Source organism: Garra rufa, chromosome 1 (genome assembly GCF_049309525.1).
Source record: "Garra rufa chromosome 1, GarRuf1.0, whole genome shotgun sequence".
NCBI lineage: Eukaryota > Metazoa > Chordata > Actinopteri > Cypriniformes > Cyprinidae > Garra > Garra rufa.
The window spans coordinates 7,279,706-7,301,827 of record NC_133361.1 but is presented as its reverse complement, the minus strand read 5'-3'; the positions used below and the strand labels follow the sequence as shown (position 1 = coordinate 7,301,827).

At 39.8% G+C, this 22,122-nt stretch overlaps 2 protein-coding genes across 2 annotated transcripts in view; one reads left to right on the top strand and one right to left on the bottom strand.

Annotated features, from left to right (window-relative positions):
* The window catches only part of LOC141328647 (uncharacterized), a 121,846-nt gene that overhangs the window by 72,159 nt on the left and 27,565 nt on the right, over positions 1-22,122 (bottom strand). Inside the window, exon 4 of the mRNA XM_073835409.1 lies at positions 20,111-20,131. Coding sequence (XP_073691510.1) covers positions 20,111-20,131 — 21 coding nt within the window. The remainder of the gene's footprint in view (positions 1-20,110; positions 20,132-22,122) is intronic.
* On the top strand, positions 7-20,628 carry LOC141328981 (uncharacterized). The gene is made up of 4 exons (XM_073835433.1): positions 7-271; positions 1,159-1,233; positions 1,569-2,279; positions 19,759-20,628. Exons 2-4 carry the CDS (start codon positions 1,200-1,202, stop codon positions 20,538-20,540), a joined length of 1,527 nt encoding a protein of 508 aa, XP_073691534.1. The 5' UTR covers positions 7-271; positions 1,159-1,199; the 3' UTR covers positions 20,541-20,628.

Below are 22,122 nucleotides of genomic sequence, written 5' to 3'. Positions count from 1 at the left end.
AGCTGAGCTAAGAAACAAAACTTTTGGCAGCTTGTGTTGGGTTTTTGACCAACTTTTTATTCACTCTTAATGTCATTTCGAGCAAGAGTTTGTTTTGTGGTATTCAAGTATTCGCAAAGCTCTCTTGTTGTGGATTATTAAACTCAGGTCAATCTGAAATCACTCTGGAGAGGAAGCGTGAACAAACCCTGTCTGTAAAGTCTTTGTCTGAAGAGGGATCAAGGGACTCATCGAAGTTTTTGGACGCAGTCGTCCAGTTTTCTGAGGAAAGGTGAGCAATTCATTCACATATAAACATAAACACGAAACACATTCATTTCTGTGTTGTTTTCATCGAGTACAGCGCTGTTTGTGTGTTTGCTGAGGTAAATAAACACCAAGAACAATCATGTAAAAAAATATGCCAAGTTGATTTTTGTGTGTGTGTGTTGTATTCGTGTAAATAACAGTTTCGTTATTTGGAGTTTAGTGGGAAATGAATGCTAATGGCCAGACAGACTTACAGAATGTAAACTACATCATTAGTAAGAGATCATCAAGTGATTATTTCTGTGTCTTAAAAGATTTTAAATGCACGACGCCAAGAAATAAAACACTCAATTGTCAAAACTAACTGTGATATTGATATCTTTGTTAGACTGTTGACTCTATGTAACAAAGGCCAAATAAAATAACATCAGATTAATACCAAACCCAAATTAACTTTAATTTCGGCTTTTTAAATGTTTAAAATTAAAAACAGATACTGCTATACTTTAAATTGTGTCACGTGGGACATTTCAAATCATAAATATGAAAAGATTTATACTGTAGACTGGAAATATTAAAATGTTGCTTTGTGGTTTATAAAACTATAACATAATATAATTTATTTATTTTATTGCTTATTTCTATATGATGTGCTCTAGTGAGTAGTTACTTATCTAATGAAGTTGGGTGTCATCCCATTTCAGTTTTTATGCTTTTGTTTTTAATTTTTACTGTTATTGTTATTTGGACCAATTTATGTTATTTTGTTTGTGTATTTTTAAATATATATTTGAATGTGTTAATACTGAGGGGAAGAATGAGAAAATATAGAAAGAAATGTTAACAATATTTGTAACAAAAAGTAACTGATTTATTGATATTTTTGGCAAATCTGCTTTTTCCACACAGAAATTCATGTTGAGTGAAGCTCCTTCCACTAACCCTGCAGAATGAAACACACTGAGGATACTGAAGAGCAAACAGGTTGGTGTTTATTCTTTAATTCTTCATTAATGAGGCTGAAGGTTATAAAGCTTCAAGTAGATTTAAATTTGTTGTAATAGTGTTTCAATAACATTATGAGAAAACATTTATTAGTTCTCCCAATAGAAACATTGGAGTTGTGCGTATAATGTTTCAAAAATATTAATAATAGGAAGATCAATGTACATCATTCATAGAAAGAGTCTCAAGGACATATAATCTACAAAAATGTTTCATAATTACCAAAAAAATGAGGTAAAGACTTATTAACCAAAAACATGTGGTTTACTGGTACACAAGTTACTGAAAATCAATCATTTCTACTTTAATTTCAGAGCTGTTTGAAGAAAACAAGGAAAATGAAGAATTGAGCGAAGTTGAGCAGGAAAATCATGTCAAAACTGAAGAAAAACATTTGAGTTGCTCTCAAAGACAAAAAGATTTAAAGAAAATAGGAGCCAAGAAATCTTTCACCTGCACTCAGTGTGGAAAGGGTTTCTCATACAAACAAAGCCTTGAGCGTCACATGATAATTCACACTGGAGAGAAACCGTTTACATGTGATCAATGTGGGAAGAGTTTCACTCAATCTTCAGGTCTTAAAGGTCACATGAACATCCACACCAGAGAGAAGCTGTTCTCATGTGATCAATGCGGCAAAACATTTCTGAGAGCTTCATACCTGAAGAAGCACCTGAGAGTTTATATAAAGGAGAAGACACATTCATGTGATTTGTGTGGAAAGAGTTTTTCACATCTAACAATTTTGAAAGCACATCAGAAAACACACACTGCTGTGAGAGAGTACATGTGCTTTGAGTGTGACAAGACTTTTACTTCAGCACACTGTTTAAAACTGCACCAGAGGATCCACACTGGAGAAAAACCTTATGAGTGTTCACACTGTGACAAGAGATTTAGTCAGTCATCAAATCTGAAATCACATGAGAGGATCCACACTGGAGAGAAACCGTATCACTGCACTGAATGTGGGAAGTGTTTCAGCCATTTATCTTCTCTACACAGTCATATAAAATACCATCACAGCAAGTAGATCATCTTCAGATCCAGTACTTTCAGGTCTGATGATGGATCATCACCAAATGTGACTCAATAATGCATCAAGTGATAAAATATAATCAGGAAAAGTCTGTTCTAACCAGTCATTACAAATGACAAGACAAAGAAGCATTTTAAAGTTTTCACAGTAAGAACCTCATCCTCATCAGATTCAACTGTGAGATTCAGATCAACTTAAAGATGAAGTTTCTTCCCAAAGAACAATGTCAAAAAGGTTTATTCTAAATGCTTTAGATTACAACCCGCAAATAACTACGTAAGTAAACTTAATTTACGGTGTATGTTTCTGTTATTATAGTGTACCAATTAAAGTACGTATGTGTAGTTATAAGAGAACAATAGGCTATGTTACGTTTTTGTAACTCGGGAGTAACAACCAGATATGCAACCTACAAAGAACTGAAGTTACGTTGTATGTTTCGTATTTATATTGTACCTACGTGTAAGTATAAGGGAACAATATGTTACGTTTGGGTAATAACTGGGTAGCAAACAGATATATATATATATAAAGTAAAAAACTTAACAGGTACCTATTCTATTAAATCGTAAGTTTGTTATATCTATACTTAAGCTTTTTTAAATTACTGGGAAAATATACCCTTGTTCCATGTAGATACAGGGTAAGTGCGACATCTGCGGGTTGTAAATTAAAGTGGTCATTGTTACCCCCTTGTTCAACGAAGTTACAGGGTAGGTACAATACATATACACACAATCTGAATATATCTAAAACATATTTTTTATAGTCGCTAATCCCACTTCTACCTCTAAACTTAATGTTAACGATGACTGTACAGTGAGGGGAACAATAGTATTACTAATTTAATTCAGTTTACTTATGTAGTTCTTTGCAGGTAGCATATCTTGTTTGTTACCCCCTTATTACCCAAATTTAACATATTGTCCCCTTATACCTACAAGTATGTGCTTTATAGGTACACTATAATTACAGAAACATACACCGTAAATTCAGTTTACTTACATAGTTCTTCGTGGGTTGTAATCTAAAGCGTTACCGTTTATTCTTGTATACCATTTTTACAATGGCATGTACTGTTGTGTTTTCTTGTGAGTTTCATATAATGTTCAATTGTTGTATAATGCATATTTGTGATTGGACTGTGTGATTCAGACACTTAAACTTTATAATAGATGATGGACTCATGAAGCAGTTGAAGTTCATTCATCATTTCTGTGATATGAAAATTAAAGATGAAGATGTTTGGTTTATACTGTATGTTCATTATGCTGAACTGAACTAACAGACATGATCACAACAGTCCTACTGACTTCAGTTACTGCTGGATCATTGTTCGGAGGAACCACACGTCTTTACATTGTTTGTCATTTTATACCATTTTGTTTCATTCCCAGTTTCACAAACTGTTTTTTACCCACTTGTGGATTAATAAAGATTATTTGCATTATCTTCATCTTCTTCATTAATTCATTTCCACCATAGCATGACAGAGACCCTCATGACAGGTGTGTGCAATGACATTGTAATTTTGTTTCCTTTATATTGTCTTCACTATCTGGTTACTTGTGTTAAATGACAAGAGATTCAATTGAAAATTATTTCAAGTGAGGTTACTTGCAGAAGCACAGGTGTCTGAGAGTGCAAGTGCATGTTTGTAGCCAGACCCTATTGCATCGTCCTCTGAAACCATTGGCTATCTGTGGTGAGAAGCAGTTTTCTAGTAATTTGATTTGCTGAATGAATGAACTTTTTAAACTGACTTTTTCTGTCATTTTCTGTGACACACTTAAAAAAAAAGGTTGTTTTCACTCCAAACACACAAAACAAAAAATATATATATTGATATAATAGTGTATATACAAATTTAAATTGTACTAAAGTCTCTTAAACACTTTTTCATGTGTTCATTTCATTGACAAATTAATTAAACACACACCGCAGAGTACAGTTCACCTCTCCCAAACGAAGCGGATAATTTGCACTTTTCTTTTTTTTTTTAATTGTGTGAAATGACTAATAAAAATAGGTAATTAAAACGATTATGATGTGGAGGTGAATTGGTTTAGTCTTGACTTCTGGTCGTGAGTGACAGCGTTGGGGGTGGGAAATCTGTTGAGTGTCGATTACTAAGTAAACACAGCGATGGAGAGAAAAAGGCCAAAGCTGTCAGGTGCCCAATTTAGGAATAAAAAAAAGAAAAGAAGATGAGGAGAAACGGGCAAAAGATAAAGGTATGCAACAATATTCTTTATGTATGATTAAGGCATTCATGTCATTGTGTTAATTAATGGTATAACGTTAACTCTTAGGTTTGTTAGCCTTCTTGCTTATGATGCATGCTATGCTTACCTTGCTAAAAAAAAACAGTAAAAGCCTAATATACAAACCATCACAGAAGTTCTAATGGTTTCTATTAAATACCATTGTGAACCTTTAACTTTTTTCCAGTGAAACTATTACAAAATTCCTTATTGTAGTGTGTTTTGGGCACTTTTCCAATAGGATTTACCATCCCACCCACCAGCAGACACTGTTATACTTACCATTAAAACCAATACAATTCCCATTATAACTGTCACGTATCTGGTCTATCTCGTCATGAACTCTAGCACACACATTCTGGACTGCAAACCCCATAAGCCACTGCACCAATCACTGCACACAGCTGCTCCTCGTTTCCCACTGAACTGATTGCTGCATACACCTGTTTATCATTTACCCACATGCATTTAAGCCACTCACACACACAGCCACCTTGCAAAGTCTTATTGTTCCATTTGGCCGTAATTCTAAGCGTTTATCTCAGTGTTGGTTTATCAGTGTATGACTCTGGACTGTGTACCCCGTTATTGATTCTTGCTGCCTGCCATTGCGACCATTGCTTGAGTATTGAACTGTTTCCCGGATTACCTACGTTGTTCCTGTTTTCTGGTGATTATTCCTGCATGTTATTCTCAATAAATGCTGCAAATGGATCCGCACGTCTCTGAGTCTCCTTGTGACAGAAGACTTCGCCTCTACAAGGATCCAGCAGCGAGTAGGGTGTCATCCGGTTCCAGCACGAACACCACTGTACAGATCATGCGTCTCAAGCAGGATGAGCGGAATATTGAGGAGTATGCGATGAACTTCATCGAATTAGCTAATCAGTCGACTATGGAGGAGCAGTGCCTGATGATTTTCTTTCGGGGAGGACTCTTAGAGCCATTGGCTTCCCTCATGCCAATGTGTGAACCTGGCTGGACTCTGCAATATTATATAGATCTTGCTCTTTTGTTGTGTGGCTCTCCTTTTACTGTGGGAATTGTGGACGAGAACCATCTTCCCACAGAAAGTTCCAGCTCAGAGCCACAGCATAAGATGGCTGCCCCTCCCGAGCCTGTTCACAAGATGGCCACTAGCCCAGAATCACAACACCCACATTTCACCACGGCTTGGCAAAGATTCATGTCCAGCCTAGAGGACCCACCACTACTGACAGCACGAACAGTCGGTCTCTTACGGTCAGCACCTGCCAAAGCAGCGACCTCATATCCTGAGTCAAGCCAAAACACGACCGCACAGTCTGAGCGCCCTCCAGTGACTGCGCCGCCAGAGTGCCCTCCAGTGACCGCTCGCTCAGAGCCTGCTCTTCCAGAGTCTCCGCTGGAGACGCCCAGCCCTCCTGAATCTCCGCTGGGGTCGTCCAGTTCTCCAGAGCCCGCTCCTCAAGAGCGTTGTCCAGAGCCCGCTCCTCAAGAGCGTTGTCCAGAGCCCGCTTCACAAGAGCGTCGTCCAGAGCCCGCTCCTCAAGACAGCCTTCCAGAGCCTCCGCTGGTTCCGCCCAGCCTTCCAGAGCCTCCGCTGGTTCCGCCCAGCCTTCCAGAGACTCCGCTGGTTCCGCCCAGCCTTCCAGAGACTCCGCTGGTTCCGCCCAGCCTTCCAGAGACTCCGCTGGTTCCGCCCAGCCTTCCAGAGACTCCGCTGGTTCCGCCCAGCCTTCCAGAGACTCCGCTGGTTCTGCCCAGCCTTCCAGAGCCTCCGCTGGTTCCGCCCAGCCTTCAAGAGACTCCGCTGGTTCCGCCCAGCCTTCCAGAGACTCCGCTGGTTCCGCCCAGCCTTCCAGAGACTCCGCTGGTTCAGCCCAGCCTTCCAGAGACTCTGCTGGTTCAGCCCAGCCTTCCAGAGACTCCGCTGGTTCAGCCCAGCATTCCAGAGCCTCCGCTGGTTCCGCCCAGCCTTCCAGAGCCTCCGCTGATTCCGCCCAGTCTTCCAGAGACTCCGCTGGTTCCGCCCAGCCTTCCAGAGACTCCGCTGGTTCCGCCCAGTCTTCCAGAGACTCCGCTGGTTCAGCCCTGCCTTCCAGAGACTCCGCGGGTTCAGCCCTGCCTTCCAGAGACTCCGCGGGTTCAGCCCTGCCTTCCAGAGCCTCCGCTGGTTCCGCCCAGCCTTCCAGAGACTCCGCTGGTTCCATCCAGTCGTCCTGAGATTCCTGTCTGCCCGGTTCTGGTCACGGAGCCCATGCATGGACTGTTCCCACCCACCCTCCCTGCTGCTCCAGTTCCGCCACCTCTGTCTCCTGACAGTCCCTCTGCTCACCCACATCCCACCTTCGGTGCAGAGGACTTGCCGTGGGACTGCCAGTCTCCATCGGTGTCCAGACTGAAGGACTCCTCACCATCACCTCCAGTCTCAGAGTCCTGGACTCCACCTCGGCCCTCCGACCCTGCGGCTCCACCCCGGCTCTGTGCTCCCTCGTCTCCGTTGTCGGCCGTCGGCCCACCAGCTCCTCCGGGCTCTATCGTCTCTCCGGCTCCCCGGTCAGTCGTCGCCCCACCTTCGCCTCTGGACTCTACTCCTCCGGCTGCGCCTCGTCACTCCGTCCTGCCGGCTCTGTGGACCTCCTCCCTCCCGTGGGCACAGCCTCGATCCTCTGTCACTCCGGCTCCGCTGCGTACCTCCGGACCTCCATCTCCGCCGGGGTCGCCAGAGCCTTGGGCTCCGCCTTGGCCCTCCGGATCCTCTGTGTCACCTAGGACCATCGACTCTCCGGTTCCGCCTCGGGCTCCACCGGCTCCACCTCCGTCGGTCGGCCCCATGCAGGAGCCAACCCTTCCTCCGCCATGGCTTCTCCCTCCGTCGGCTCCGCCTCAGTTCGTGGTTCCAGTACCCCTACATGGACCTGGCCCTCCATCCCTCCCCCTGTTCCGCCTCCGCTCCACCACCCTCGAGGTTGTATTATGTGGTTAGAGCGTCTGGAAGCCGCTTCTTGGGGAGGGGCTCTGTCACGTATCTGGTCTATCTCGTCATGAACTCTAGCACACACATTCTGGACTGCAAACCCCATAAGCCACTGCACCAATCACTGCACACAGCTGCTCCTCGTTTCCCACTGAACTGATTGCTGCATACACCTGTTTATCATTTACCCACATGCATTTAAGCCACTCACACACACAGCCACCTTGCGAAGTCTTATTGTTCCATATGGTCGTAATTCTAAGCGTTTGTCTCTGTGTTGGATTCTCTGTGTATGACTCTGGACTGTGTACCCCGTTATTGATTCCTGCTGCCTGCCATTGCGACCATTGCTTGAGTATTGAACTGTTTCCCGGATTACCTACGTTGTTCCTGTTTTCTGGTGATTATTCCTGCATGTTGACGATTCTCAATAAATGCTGCAAATGGATCCGCACGTCTCTGACTCTCCTTGTGACAATAACCATTAAATCCATTACATTTTCTGTTATTTTTGGGCAGGGTTCTATTGTTTTTTCAGCAGTGTATACAACACCAGATCTAATTAAATTGAACCACAAAATTATGCTTTGCAACAAAACTGTTGCAAGTACAGTTATTATTTATTTCCATTGTTTGTGTTGGCTAGCCAGTGTAGGATTTCAGCGCGAATCAGACAATTTAGGAGATTCGATTAGAAGTTAAAACACTTCTACAGACTCAAATTCCACAAGAGGCCCCGTCATAAATCTGACGTTTGATAGCCTGGCGCCAGCCAGCTAGCTTGATGCAACCAAGTAACCAGAAGCTTAAAATTAGGAACTTGCAACATTAACACAAAGGGACCCTTGTTGATTGTCAAATTTGGAGCAAATAACCAAGATTAGTGGTCAAAGAAATGCGCATCATGAACATCACATGAGTTAAGTCATTAGAGTTTGGTTGGTGGACTTCCCCCCCGGAGGACAAAAGACTGAGCTTCCTTCCCTAAACTTTTGACCTCCCAGCTCAGAGAATGTACCCTCACGCTCCCAATACAGCCCAGAAAACAGCCCATTGATATATACGTATGCCCCTAAAATGTGCTAAAGAACTTAGGAGCAACTCATCATTTCTATGCATAATAAAATTTATGTAACCCACACATTTGTCTATTATATTTTAATCACTCATTGTGTATGTTCCTTTTGATAACCATTAAATAGTTTAATGGTTTATACTGGTGTTTGGTATGGTTGAACCCGAAATTGCATTCTTGAAATGTTTCTATTATTCAATTCTTTGTAAAATGTATTTTAGTCTTGTTACCGAAATCATGTCCAAATTTAACTTTGCCAAGAGCGGGAAAGTTGGGACCCAAGGGACTGATAAGATAACATTGTGATTTATGGTTGGGAGGAGAAACTAACAGTCCCCTGAGTTAGGACAATGTTTTAATTGGTCAAGACACCATTTGGGATGTGTCCAAAAGCTGAGTTTAAAATCTCAGGACACCATCAAATCTCTCTCTTTTCCTCTCTCACTCCTACTCCGCGTTCCGATGCTGTTAGCGTTCTTCTTGAACGCTCCCTGGCCTGCATGCCAGCATGCCTGCTCCTCTAAAGGAAACATGAGGAGATCATTACACTTCTGTCTTTTACTTTAATTCTTTTATTTCTTTCCGTTGAGAGTTTCGTGTTCTAGTTAAGTTTTGTGCAAGTAGCGACCGAGCCAAACGTCTTCGCTGACCTCAACTTTAACAGCGCACAACTCGCATCATCAGGCAACGCAAAAGAAGACATCACATCGACCGACCACCAACCAATCGACAACCTCGGGAAGGCCCCTTTCTGGAACGAGCGACGAAAGGAATTCCCTTCACACAAAGGCAACGCAAGTAACTTCCAGGTTCTAACTGAACTGGTGCATTTGATAAAGTTTAATAACCTCTTTGAGAGACTCAATACGAGGGTTAATTAAGTGATTGATGGTTGTTCAGGTCTAAGCAATTGCACATATTGCTATAAACTTGGGACTTCATATTTGCATTCCTTTAGACTCATTCTTTCCTCACTTTCTCTTATCAATAAAATCATAATTTTATTAGAAAGGATAAGTATCTTGTGTTTTGTGCTTACAAGTTAATGTCTTAAACTGCAGATTTTGCTACTGTGCTAATATATAGTGTTTTCACTTTATTCTGGATAGTAATATCCATTGCAGGGTTTCTGTTACACGGCTTGTTTAATGAATCGCGGGTCGACTCTGAACAGCCGTGAAACAGCGATTCTGTTCAAATTCCCTATTGAATCATATTCGATTCCCTTTGAGCTAAATTATATGTAATTAATCCCTTACACCAGTGTAATTTACATATGTTTAGATAGTGTAAAAGACAAACATTTTCCATTTGCTATAACTCTATAAGTTACGTGACAAAGCATATAATTTGAGGCAGTAAATTAACCAAGGAGCTAATTGTTCCTCCATTAGATTAGATTATATTGTATACATGTTAGGGCATGTTTATTTAAATTCGCAATTTTTAAACGTAATATTGTAGCCAACAGTCTTTTGATGTCAATTTTAACTGCGTCCTGTTTTAGGGGCACTTCTTAAATATTTTGGAGCACCTTCTGCCACTTGTCAGGATGAGCCACCTACCTCCCCCATTACACAGGACTCTGCTCTTCAGGATGAGCTACCATCTGTGTCCTCAGCAAGTCATATGTCTCCACAAACATCTAATATTGAGGATGAAGACATCTTTGCTTCTACTATTACCCAGCATAAGCCTGCAGGTGGGTTTTTGCATCTCTCTCTCTCTCTCTCTCTCTCTCTCTCTCTCTCTCTCTCTGTGTGTGTGTGTGTATGTGTGTGTGAAGGGGGTATGCCTAGGCTGCAAGACAACTACAATTTAATGTAGTTTTAACATTTTTGATCATTTCTGAATATGCCTATGTGTTATGTTCCACTGCTATGTTTTTTAGTAATGTGCCACTATGTTGCCTGGAGCTGAACCCCCACTCAGCCCCACTGCTGAGGATGAGCCTCTGTCAACTGACCCTGCTAACTGGCCCTCACTTCTGACTGACAGGATTCGGACTGAGCCGGTTCGCAGAGGACCAAGTAGGTTGCCAACTGACTTTGTTTTCCAGAGGAATGAGAGTGATGGACGAAGTTGCCATCACCAATGTCTTAAAAAGACATTAGTTAGTGGTGAAAAGATGGCAAGAAGTTGGCTGATATATTCCATGAAGAACAACAGCCTCTTTTGCTTCTGCTGCAAATTGTTTTCCAAGAGGAACATTTATTTAACCATTTCAGGAATGGCAAATTGGAAACATGCGAGCACTCACCTCACATCACATGAAAACAGTCCAGAACATCTCAATTGTATGAAAGCAAGGAAGGAACTGGCAGTGAGGTTAAGAAGTGGACAAACTATTGATAAGCAGGAGGAGGCACTACTTGAGGCTGAGAGGGTGAGATGGAGAGCAGTGCTCACTGCTATTGTACAGTCACTGGCGGCTCGGAATTTGGCTCTAAGGGGACACACAGAAACACTGTTCACACCATCAAATGGGAATTTTCTCAAAGAGGTCGAACTTATGGCCAAGTTTGATCCCAATATGAAAGATCACCTTAACCGTGTCGAAAGAGGAACAGCAAGTCACAACAGCTACCTAGGGCATCATGTGCAGAATGAGCTGATTGATTTGTTAAGCAGCAAAATCACATCAAGCAGGCAAAGATTTTTTTCAATAATTCCGGACTGCACTCCAGATATAAGCCACATAGAACAGTTGTCAGTGGTCATTAGAGTGGTGTCACTGATGGAGAAGACATATCAGGGAACATTTTATGGGATTTTTGAAGGCAGAGGAGTCCACAGGGCAGCACTTGGCATCCATGATCCTGACAAGACTTGAGGAGTTGGGAAGTCCTTTTGACGACTGCAGAGGACAATCATATGACAACGGGGCAAACATGAAGGGCAAAAATAAGGAAGTTCAAGCCAGGCTCTTAGAAAAGAATCCCAGAGCTCTGTTTGTGCCAAGTGGGGCACATACATTAAATTTAGTTGTGTGTGATGCTGCTAAGGGATCTGTGGATGCTATGAGCTATTATAAAACACATTATTTTCAGCCTCCTCCCAAAGATGGTCCATTCTGAAGAACCATGTGAGCATCGCCTTAAAGATGTGGGCAGAAACAAGGTGGGAGAGCAAGGTCAAGAGCGTTGAGCCCATGAGGTAGCTCAACCGTGAGAGAGGCTTTAATTGAGGTGAGAGATAACACCAAAGACCCTGCTATAAAGGCTGAGGCCCAGTCTTTGTCTGAGGAGGTGGGGTCGTACCGCTTCAGCATCTGCATGGTTGTTTGGGATGACATGCTATCTGCATTACAGCATGCCAGCAAACTCATGCAGTCTCCAAATATGCATGTCGACCTAGCTGTCAATCTTTTGAAGAAGACCGAGCAAGGTCTCCAGAGCTACAGGGCAAGTGGCTTTGTGACTGCACAGATGGCGGCCAAAGACATTTGTGAAGAAATGAATGTGGAAGCTGTTTTGAAACAAAAAAGGCTGAGGTCCACAAAGCGCCACTTCTCATATGAATCACATGATGAGACTTTCAGTGATGCCCTTAGGAAGTTGGAGATTGGATTCTTCAATGTCGTTCTTGATGCAGCCCTGTCAGCCATCGCGGAGAGATTTACCACATTGGAAAATGAGGAAAACAAATTTGGGGTTTTGACCAATTTCCCTAGTCTTGCAGATGAGGAGCTGGCAGAGCAGTGCAATGCACTAGGTACCACACTGCACTTCGAAGGGCATTCTGATTTGGACAGTAGAGAGCTTTTGCAGGAAATCAAGAACTTCCCTCACCTGCCATCAAAAACCATGAGCCTCCTTGAGCTTATCACTTTCATGCACGATACGGATCTATCTGAGATCTACCCCAACTTTTGGACTGCTCTCAGGATTGCACTTACCCTGCCAGTGACTGTGGCTCAAGCAGAGAGGAGCTTTTCCGAACTGAAGTTAATCAAGACATACCTGAGGTCAACCATGTCTCAGGAACGGCTCACTGGCCTTGCTGTCATAAGCATTAATCATTCAGTAGGGGAGCATATCTCATATGATGAGACCATTATTGATGACTTTGCATCTAGAAAGGCCAGAAATGTCCGATTTTAGTTTCAGTTTGTGTTTTCTGTTCTGCAGTGAAATAATTAAATTTTCTTTTGTGTGATTTATTCTATATTTTATTTGTATATTATTCTTAATAATTTAAAATATTTTTTTCTTAAATAATATTGGTTTGTACAGAGTATATTTAAGTTATGAGCAGTTTATTTATTTTTTTATTTTTTTGCAAAAATTTGTCTGTTATGGAATGACATAGTATTACTACAATAAAACGTGTGGTGTGTACAAAATGTGAAGTTTCGTCATGTTATATATATATATATATATAATTTTTTTTTTTTGGGGGGGGGGGGGGTTGGGAATTTCAGGGTATTTTCTAAAATATCAAAATACAGTAGAGAGTGTGGTGGGATGAATAATATGGTGCAACAATATTTAAGTGATAAGTATGATGATATGGTGCAAATATATACAGATTGCTCAAAGGACCCACATAAAGGAAAGACAGGAGCAGCAGTTTATAACCCAGAGTTTGAAATTTCAATTAAACAAAGAACTCCAGGGGCCTCATTTATAAAACTTTCTTACGCACTGATTTGATCTTAGAGTGTTCGTACGATCAAATCCACGTCAAAGTACAGATTTATAAAAACCGTCTTTGACGTGGAAAAGTACTTATCTCCACGTCAGATTCCAGCTTGGCGTACGACCGTTTCCTTGTGGTAATGCCTGGTATTGCAGATAGTTCAACGCACGGGCAAGGAATTTCAGATAAAAAAGACAATCTTGCCTCTTTCACTGAAATATGATTAAGATTTGGCTGATATAAGCATAAGCACCCTTCCAATACTTTAAACCTATTTTTAATAATGTTTTATCGTCATGTTCATCAATTACAGAATTAATACAATCAAATCAATAGGCAGTTGATTCATATTACATTTACATTTACATTTATTCATTTAGCAGACGCTTTTATCCAAAGCGACATACAATTGGGAATACAACAAATAATTCATCCTAAGGAGGCAGATCGACATAGGAAGTGCTCAAAAGTACCATATGTCAGGCGTTGTCAGATGAGTACGGGCTAGAAAGGGAAGATCAGGAAAGAGAGGAGAATTTTTTTTTTTTTTTTTTTTTTTTTTTTTTTTTTCAGATAGTCAGATAGTGTTGAAAAAGATGGGTTTTCAGCAGTCGCTTGAAGACAGTAATGGAGTCAGCGTTTCGGATGGGGGTGGGAAGATCATTCCACCAGGCAGGGACATTGAAGGAGAATGTTTTGGAAAGTGATTTCATGCCTCTCTGTGGTGGTACAATAAGGCGTCTTTCGCTAGAGGATCTCAGACTTCTGGAGGGAGTGTAGATGCGTAGTAGTGAATGGAGGTAGGCCGGTGATGAGCCGGTGGCTGTCCTATAGGCCAGCATCAGTGTCTTGAATTTGATATTATAGTACGATTATCATACATTTAATTCCACAGGTGTAAATTATTTTGTAGGCTATAAAAACTGTCATGGTGGGTTGGGTTTTAGTAGGAGACATGGCGGCATTGGTCTTGTTAGAGCAGTGGTTCTCAATCCTGGTCCTGGGGGACCCCTGCTCTGCACATTTTGCATGTCTCTCTTATTCAACACACCTGATTGAGATCTTCAGCTTGTTAGTTCAGTTCATGGATCTCTCTCCTAATGAGCTAATCTCAATCAGGTGTGTTAAATACGGGAGACATGCAAAATGTGCAGAGCAGGGGTCCCCCAGGACCAGGATTGAGAACCACTGTGTTAGAGGATATTGCCAACCGTGCAATACGGAGAGAAAGAGTTTTTCGTGACCGCGCAGACTTTTGGGCACATGATGACACATGGCTGATAAGCAGGTACCGCTTGCCGAGAAGGGCTTTGTTAGAGCTTTGTGCTCAAATGGGCCCTCATCTACAGAGACGCACCCGACGCAACCAGGCCATACCCGTTCAGGTGCAGGTTTTTGTCTGTTCTTGGGTTCCTGGCCACAGGAACGTTCCAAAGAGAAATTGGAGACAGGTCGGGAATATCCCAATCAACATTTAGCAGAATATTGCCTGATGTTCTTCGCGGAATTATTGGCCTATGTCCGCAATTAATTCGATTCCCATATAGTGTCCAGGAACAGCGAGAAGTGAGGCAGGATTTCCTGCGTAAAACAGGGTTCCCAAACGTAATTGGTGCGATAGACTGCACCCATGTTGCCATACAAGCTCCACATGTGAACGAGTACATGTATGTCAACAGGAAAAACTTCCACTCCATAAATGTGCAGCTCATTTGTGATGCGCGTATGGCAATCCTAAATGCTGTTGCGCTCTGGCCAGGGTCAACGCACGATTCTTTCATCGTGCGTAATTGCAATTTCTATACTCTGCAGTAAAGCCTGTTGTCTACAATCTTACAATACAATACAAAGTGAAAAAAATATTACTGATTGTGTTGTTTGAGTCCTGAAACGCAATTTAAACTTCAAATAATGCATAATTTGTCTTATTAATGACATTGTTACTTGTTACATAAGTAACTGGATGCCTACAATGAAGTGATGGACCCTAGGAGCTCTTTAATGCCTTGTTTCAGATGCCCTTTTTATACTTTGAGCATCTGCCCCTTTAAAGGTCTCTGCACGGCCCTGCTTTAAAGAGAGAATCATGATCTTTATTTCTAAGCAAAAAAAAAATAATAATAAAAAAATTTGAGATTCTCATTTTATTCAGAATCATGCAGCTCTACCTCACAGTAATATTTAATGTAAAGTTCTATTAAAATTAAGGCTGAAGTTCATGTAAATGTATAATTGTCCACCTGACTGTAAAATTAAATGTAAAGTTCTATTAATTAAAGCTGAAATTCATGTTATTGTATAATAGTCTGACTGTATAGTTTATTAAACATTTTTTTTTCACTTGATCATTTTATTGACAAATTAATTAAACATAGACCTTTAATTAAAAAGGCCTATTTCTGCTATTGCGAACTCATTTTATAAATGCAAGCTATTCATTTAAATTATAGACAAGTGCAAACTGGATGCTTGATGCAAATGTAATTGGCCACATTTACAAAATCAAGGGATTATCTTTGCCCATCTACACTAATGTCTCTTAATGTATAGAGACAAAAGAACGAGAGTAATCACTGTCTATCAGTTTATAGTGATCAAATAGATGATGGAAGGCACACCACAGAAAAATCCCTAAAATAACTAAAAAGCAGATAGTGTTAAATCATATCTAAACGAATTCTAATCTAATTTAATTTTAATTAGCTCCACTTTCGAAGATGCATGACTTCAAGGCGACTTTCGATGTGTGTAAGTCTGTGCACTTAAAAAATGCATGGGTTCTCTGTTTTGCTAAAGATCTAAAAGCATGCAGCATTGTTCCCCTCCCTCCTGATTTCTCCTGATCTCAACATAAATAGTTTTCTCGTAATCTAGACATAACAAAATAGCTGGGAAATCCAGAAAGTAAAAAAAAAGAAAGTAATAACATGGCCTCTTCTTAGGGCTTTCCTGATTGGATGGTTAAAAACTATCCCGCCCAACAATTGAGAAACGCCCCCTTTATGTTCCGTAAGGACTGTACTTGAGCTCAGCGACTGCAGTCCTCGATTTCCTGAAAGCTGAGCTAAGAAACAAACGGTTTGGCAGCTTGTGTGTAAATGTTGGGTTTTGGCTAGCTTTTTTTCACCCTTAATGTTGATTCTAGCGAGAATTGCGTTTTGTGGTATTCAAGTATTCGCAAAGCTCTCTTGTTGTGGATTATTAAACTCAGAGGTCTGTCTGAAATCACTCTGGAGAGGAAGAGTGAACAAACGCTGTCTGTAAAGTCTTTGTCTGAAGAGGGATCAAGAGACTCATCAAAGCTTTCGGACGCAGCGGTCGAGTTTTCTGAGGAGAGGTGAGCAATTCATGGTATTTCACAAACAGACATAAACATGAAACACATTTTAAACGAGCTCATTTCTGTGTTTTTTCATCGAGTACAGGGCTGTTTGTGTGTTCGCTGAGGTAAACAAACACTAAGAACATAACGCAAACAGCATGTGGAGACAACATGCCAAGTTCATTCAATTTTGAGCCATGCTGTGTTTTTGTGTGTTCAATAACAGTTTCGTTATTTGGAGTTTAGTGGGAATGAATGCTAATGGCCAGACTGACTTACAGAATGTAAACTACATCATTTGTAAGAGATGGTCAAGTGATCATTTCTGTGCCTTAAATACCTTTAAACGCACGACGCCAAGGCAAAGAACCACCCGATGTGAAGCTGCATATTGTCAAAACTAACTGTAATATTGATATCTTTGTTAGACTATCGACTCTATATAACAAAGGGCAATGAAAAGAACATCTGATAAATAACTGGGGTACTAGGACTTGTACTCGGACTCGAGTCCGGTCTCGAGTACAATTTTTAGCGGACTCGGACTTGTCACGGACTCTGATGCATTTTGACTCGGACTTGACTCGGAAATTTTACTGACTCAATGCATTATTACGAAAGTGACATTCAGTATTCACGTGTGTTTAAAAGTATTGCCAGTACTTGAAAGCCAGCTGGTTTCTTTGCATACACACACCTAAAGCGGGCTCAACGAAAGCGCCTCTCAGTCAGCATGTGAATGCTGAATTAAGCATTCTTTTGCATGTTATTTGCTACATGCTTACACGAAAAATAATGTCAAAATGCACCATCTTGGACAGTAATCATGCAATGCAGCGGTTTTGTCTTGAGTGAATTTGAACAGTTGGGAGAAATACAGATGTGTCAAAATATATGATCTGTGCGTCCGGTCTTAAAGCGACAGCAGCGTAAACCTACTGCAGCAGACTGTATCATATTACATTTACCTATTTTATCTCACAATTCAGATTTTTTTTATATGTCGCTTATATGCTGTATTTCGGACTTTATAACTCAATTTACCTCAACAGTAGTGAGTTTGTCAGTTATGAGGGAAAAATGTCAGAAGTGTGGGATATAAACTCATTAATTTTGAGTTGAAAAGGGAAAAGGGATAATGACTTTTCTTATCAGAATTGTGAGATATAATCTCGGAATCGTGAAATTTTTAAATATAAACTCAAATATACCTTTTTTACTCTTTTATTCCATGACTTCCATAGACAGCTACTTAAAAACTGTAATTAACCCTCACAGCCTCATTTTCATCCAAGAAAAAAAAAAATTAAATGCCATCTACCTTATCTAAGGTCTAACCATTCATCATAAAAACCCAAAACACAGCCACAGAGATACAAGGTGCATTCTCTGCTCCTCAACTCTCATTCACTAAGCTTCCTATACCCACCCCATTGAATTTATACATTTACTAAATAACAACAAATAAAGTCAAGTTCTGTCCTGCCTTATAATTTTTCACATTCTAAAAGCTATTTCACTCTGAAATATGTCACAATACATAAGCTATAACTTCTGTTACATGACTTTAAGTGTGCTGCGCAGGACACTAATTATGAGATGGTGTGATCAAAAATCAAAATGGCAATATGCAATAGAGGTTTGCTTTTGTTAGATTTAAATTGGCATTGCCTTATTCTAGTTGTAAAGGTTAAAACAAGGTTAAGATACTGACAAACAGTAGTGTTTAGTTGGACTCGGACTCGACTCGGACTTGACCCATTTGGACTCAGACTTGACTTGACTTGAACTCGACTTAGGTGGACTCGAACCTAACACTATTAATAACAAACCCTAAACTAACTGTAATTACCGCTCTTTATATGTTTAAAATTAAATCAGATGCTCCTATAGGTCATTTTGTGCCACATGGGACATTTTAAATATATATAAATATGAAACGATTTATACGGTAGACTGGAAATATTAAACTTGGCTTTGTGGTATATAAAACTATAGCATAAAATCATTTAATTACTTTATTGCTCTAGATAATTAGGAAATCAAACGTTTTTTATATGATATATGATGTGCTTTAGAGTGTTACTTATCTTATTATGTTGGGTGCCATCACATTTCAGTTTTTATGCTTTTATTTTTTATTTTTGTTTGGTTATGTTATTTATTTATTTATTTATTGTCACAGTAAAGTGTTATTTTTCATTCCAACTTCTGGTGTCCTCTAATTTTTATATCTACCTCCCTCACTCAAGTCTAGACCTGGTCCAGTGAAGTATTTGCATTGAAGGACAGTGCTACTGTGTGTGTGTGTGTGTGTGTGTGTGTGTGTGTGTGTGTGTGTGTGTGTGTGTGTGTGTGAGTGTGAGTGTGAGTGTGTGTGTGTGTGTGTGTGTGTGTGTGTGTGTGTGTGTGTGTGTGTGTGTGTGTGTGTGTGTGTGAGTGTGTGTGTGTGTGTGTGTGTGTGTGAGAGAGAGAGAGAGAGAGAGTGTGTGTATGTGTTTGCACTAAGGCTGTGTGCTGCACAAATCAGCTCACAATGTTGTTTACAATGCTAGTGAACAAGGTGATGTAAACAGCAAACGGTTACTGTTATTATTATTTGGAAGAATTTATATTATTTTGTTTTTTGTATTTTTAGACATATACACATAATTAATAAATAAATAACTGTGTTATTGATATTTTTGGCAAATCTCCTTTTTCCACACAGAAATGTGTGTTCAGTGAACCTCCTTCCACAAACCCTGCAGAATGAAACACACTGAGGATACTGAAGAGCAAACAGGTTGGTGTTTATTCTTTAATTCTTCATTAATGAGGCTGAAGGTTATAAAGCCTTAAGTAGATTTAAATTTGTTGTAATAGTGTTTCAATAACATTATGAGGAAACATTTAGTTCTCCCAATAGAAACATTGGAGTTGTGCCTATAATGTTTTAAAAATATTAATAATTGGAAGATCAATGTGCATCATTCATAGAAAGAGTCTCAAGGACATATAATCTACAAAAATGCTTCAAAATTACCAAAAAATTGGGGTATAGCAATTGTCTGCTTTCCACAGGTTACTGAAAATCAATTATTTCTACTTTTATTTCAGAGCTGTTTGAAGAAAATAAGGAGAATCAAGAATTGAGCGAAGTTGAGGAGAAAAACCATGTCAAAACTGAAGAAAAACCTTTGAGTTGCTCTCAAAGACACAAAGATTTAAAGACAATAGGAGCCAAGAAGTCTTTCACCTGCACTCAGTGTGGAAAGGGTTTCTCATACAAACATTGCCTTGAGCGTCACATGAGAGTTCACACTGGAGAGAAACCGTTTACATGTGATCAATGTGGGAAGAGTTTCACTGATTCATCAAGCCTTAAGTATCACATGAGCATCCACACTGGAGAGAAGCTGTTCTCATGTGATCAATGCTGCAAAATGTTTCTGAGAGCTTCAAACCTGAAGATGCACCTGAGAGTTCATATAAAGGAGAAGCCACATTCATGTGATTTGTGTGGAAAGAGTTTTTCATGTCTAAAAAATTTGAAAGCACATCAGAAAATACACACTGGTGTGAGAGACTACATGTGCTTTGAGTGTGAAAAGACTTTTACTAGAGCAAACCATTTAAAAGAGCACCAGATGATCCACACTGGAGAAAAACCTTATGAGTGTTCACACTGCGACAAGAGATTCAGTTTTTTAGGGAATCTGAAAAATCATGAAAGGATCCACACTGGAGAGAAACCTTATGAGTGTTCACACTGCGACAAGAGATTCAGTTTTTTAGGGAATCTGAAAACACATGAGAGGATCCACACTGGAGAGAAACCTTATAAGTGTTCACACTGCGACATGAGATTTAATCAGTCATCAACTCTGAAAATACATGAGAGGATCCACACTGGAGAGAAACCGTATCACTGCACTGAATGTGGGAAGTGTTTTATTCAATCATCTTCTCTACGCAGTCATACAAAACACATTCACAGCAAGTAGATCATCTTCAGATCCAGTACTTTCAGATCTGATGATCCCTCCACACCAAATGTGCAATAAACTATAATCTGGATAGGTCTGTTTTAACAAGACCTTGCAAATGACAAGACAAAGAAGCATTGTGAAGTTTTCACAGTAAGAAGCTCATCTTCAAAACTAGCAGATTCAACTGTGAAATTCAGATCAACTTAAAGATTAAGTTTCTTTTAAATCAGCGTCTGCCCCCTGTAAATTGTGGAAATCCCTGACACCCCCATGAGAAACAATTAATGTCTGAATAGGGCTTTAGTTTAAAAATAATAAAAGCCTAACCGATTTGTTGTTAATTGGGCAAATTTGCTTTTTCCACACATAAATTCATATTCAGTGAACAACTTTCCACAAACCCAGCAGAATGAAACACACTGAGGATACTGAAGAGCAAACAGGTTGGTGTTTATTCTTCGTTAAAGAGGCTTATAACATTAGAAAGGTTATAACATTTCATGCAGATTTAGTTTTGTTGTAATGGGGAATTTTTGTTCAGTACCATTATGTTTGATAACTGTGTAGTTGATCAAATGTTTGTAATAGTACCCCTATAGAAACATTGGATTGTGCCTATCATGTTTATAATAATAATAATAATAATAATAATAATTGGAAGATCAATGTACCTCATTTATATAATTTTCATCAGGGTTCATAGGGTTGATGAAAGTGTGGATAAATCTGTCCTAACCAGTCATTACAAACATGACAAAGAAACATTATATAAAGTTTCCACAGTGAATAAATTTGATCTTCATCTTCAAAACCAGCAGATTCAACTGAGATTCAGATCAACTCAAAGATGGAGTTCCTCCCCAAAGAGCAATGTCAAAAAAGGTTTACTCTTGTATGAAATTTTGTTTCAGGATGTAAATGATAGTGCATTTTTTTATGGGTTTCATAAATCAGTTTGGACACAATCAGTATTGTATAAAGTGCTAAAGAAATAAAGTTGACTTGACAGTCTGATGAATCACATTAATCTGGAGCAATCGCAATCATTGGAGCTCAGTAAATGCCTTGGTGTTGAACTATTTTGCAGGGAGGAAGAACTCGCAGCACCAAGTGGAAATAGTGACACGATATTATAATAAAATGCTCTCTACAAATAAAAGGGCAGATTACAGCAACAGTCAATGGATATTATGGATATTTGCATGCAGCTTTTTAATGATGTTTGCACTTTGATATCATTATACTGTATTAAATCCCTGAATAGTTATTACAGAAACATGGAAATTGATTAATCTAATTGTTACATTAAACATTTTACAATTTTTACATTAAACTTTTTACAATAGGTGTTTTTTTTTTTTTTTTTTTTCTTTTTTTTTTAATGCGCTTAAATCTTGCTGTCTTGAGTTATTCAGTTCAGATACTGTGTCTAAGAGTCATATAGAGCAGCGATGGGCAACTGTGTGCGGATCATATTAGACTCCAATGATCAATTTTAACACATTTGAAAAGTAAGTAACCGCTTAAAGCTTTCAGTTTTCGATATTAGTACTATCTCCCAGCAGGAGAGCTCGCTAGTTTTCAGTCGCTCACCGTA

Coding starts and splice junctions, on each gene's coding strand:
- LOC141328981 (XM_073835433.1), top strand. CDS start 1,200: ATGAAACACACTGAGGATACTGAAGAGCAAACAG. Junction 1,234..1,568: donor GGATACTGAAGAGCAAACAG/GTTGGTGTTTAT, acceptor CTTTAATTTCAG/AGCTGTTTGAAGAAAACAAG. Junction 2,280..19,758: donor TCATATAAAATACCATCACA/GCAAGTAGATCA, acceptor AAAGACACAAAG/ATTTAAAGACAATAGGAGCC.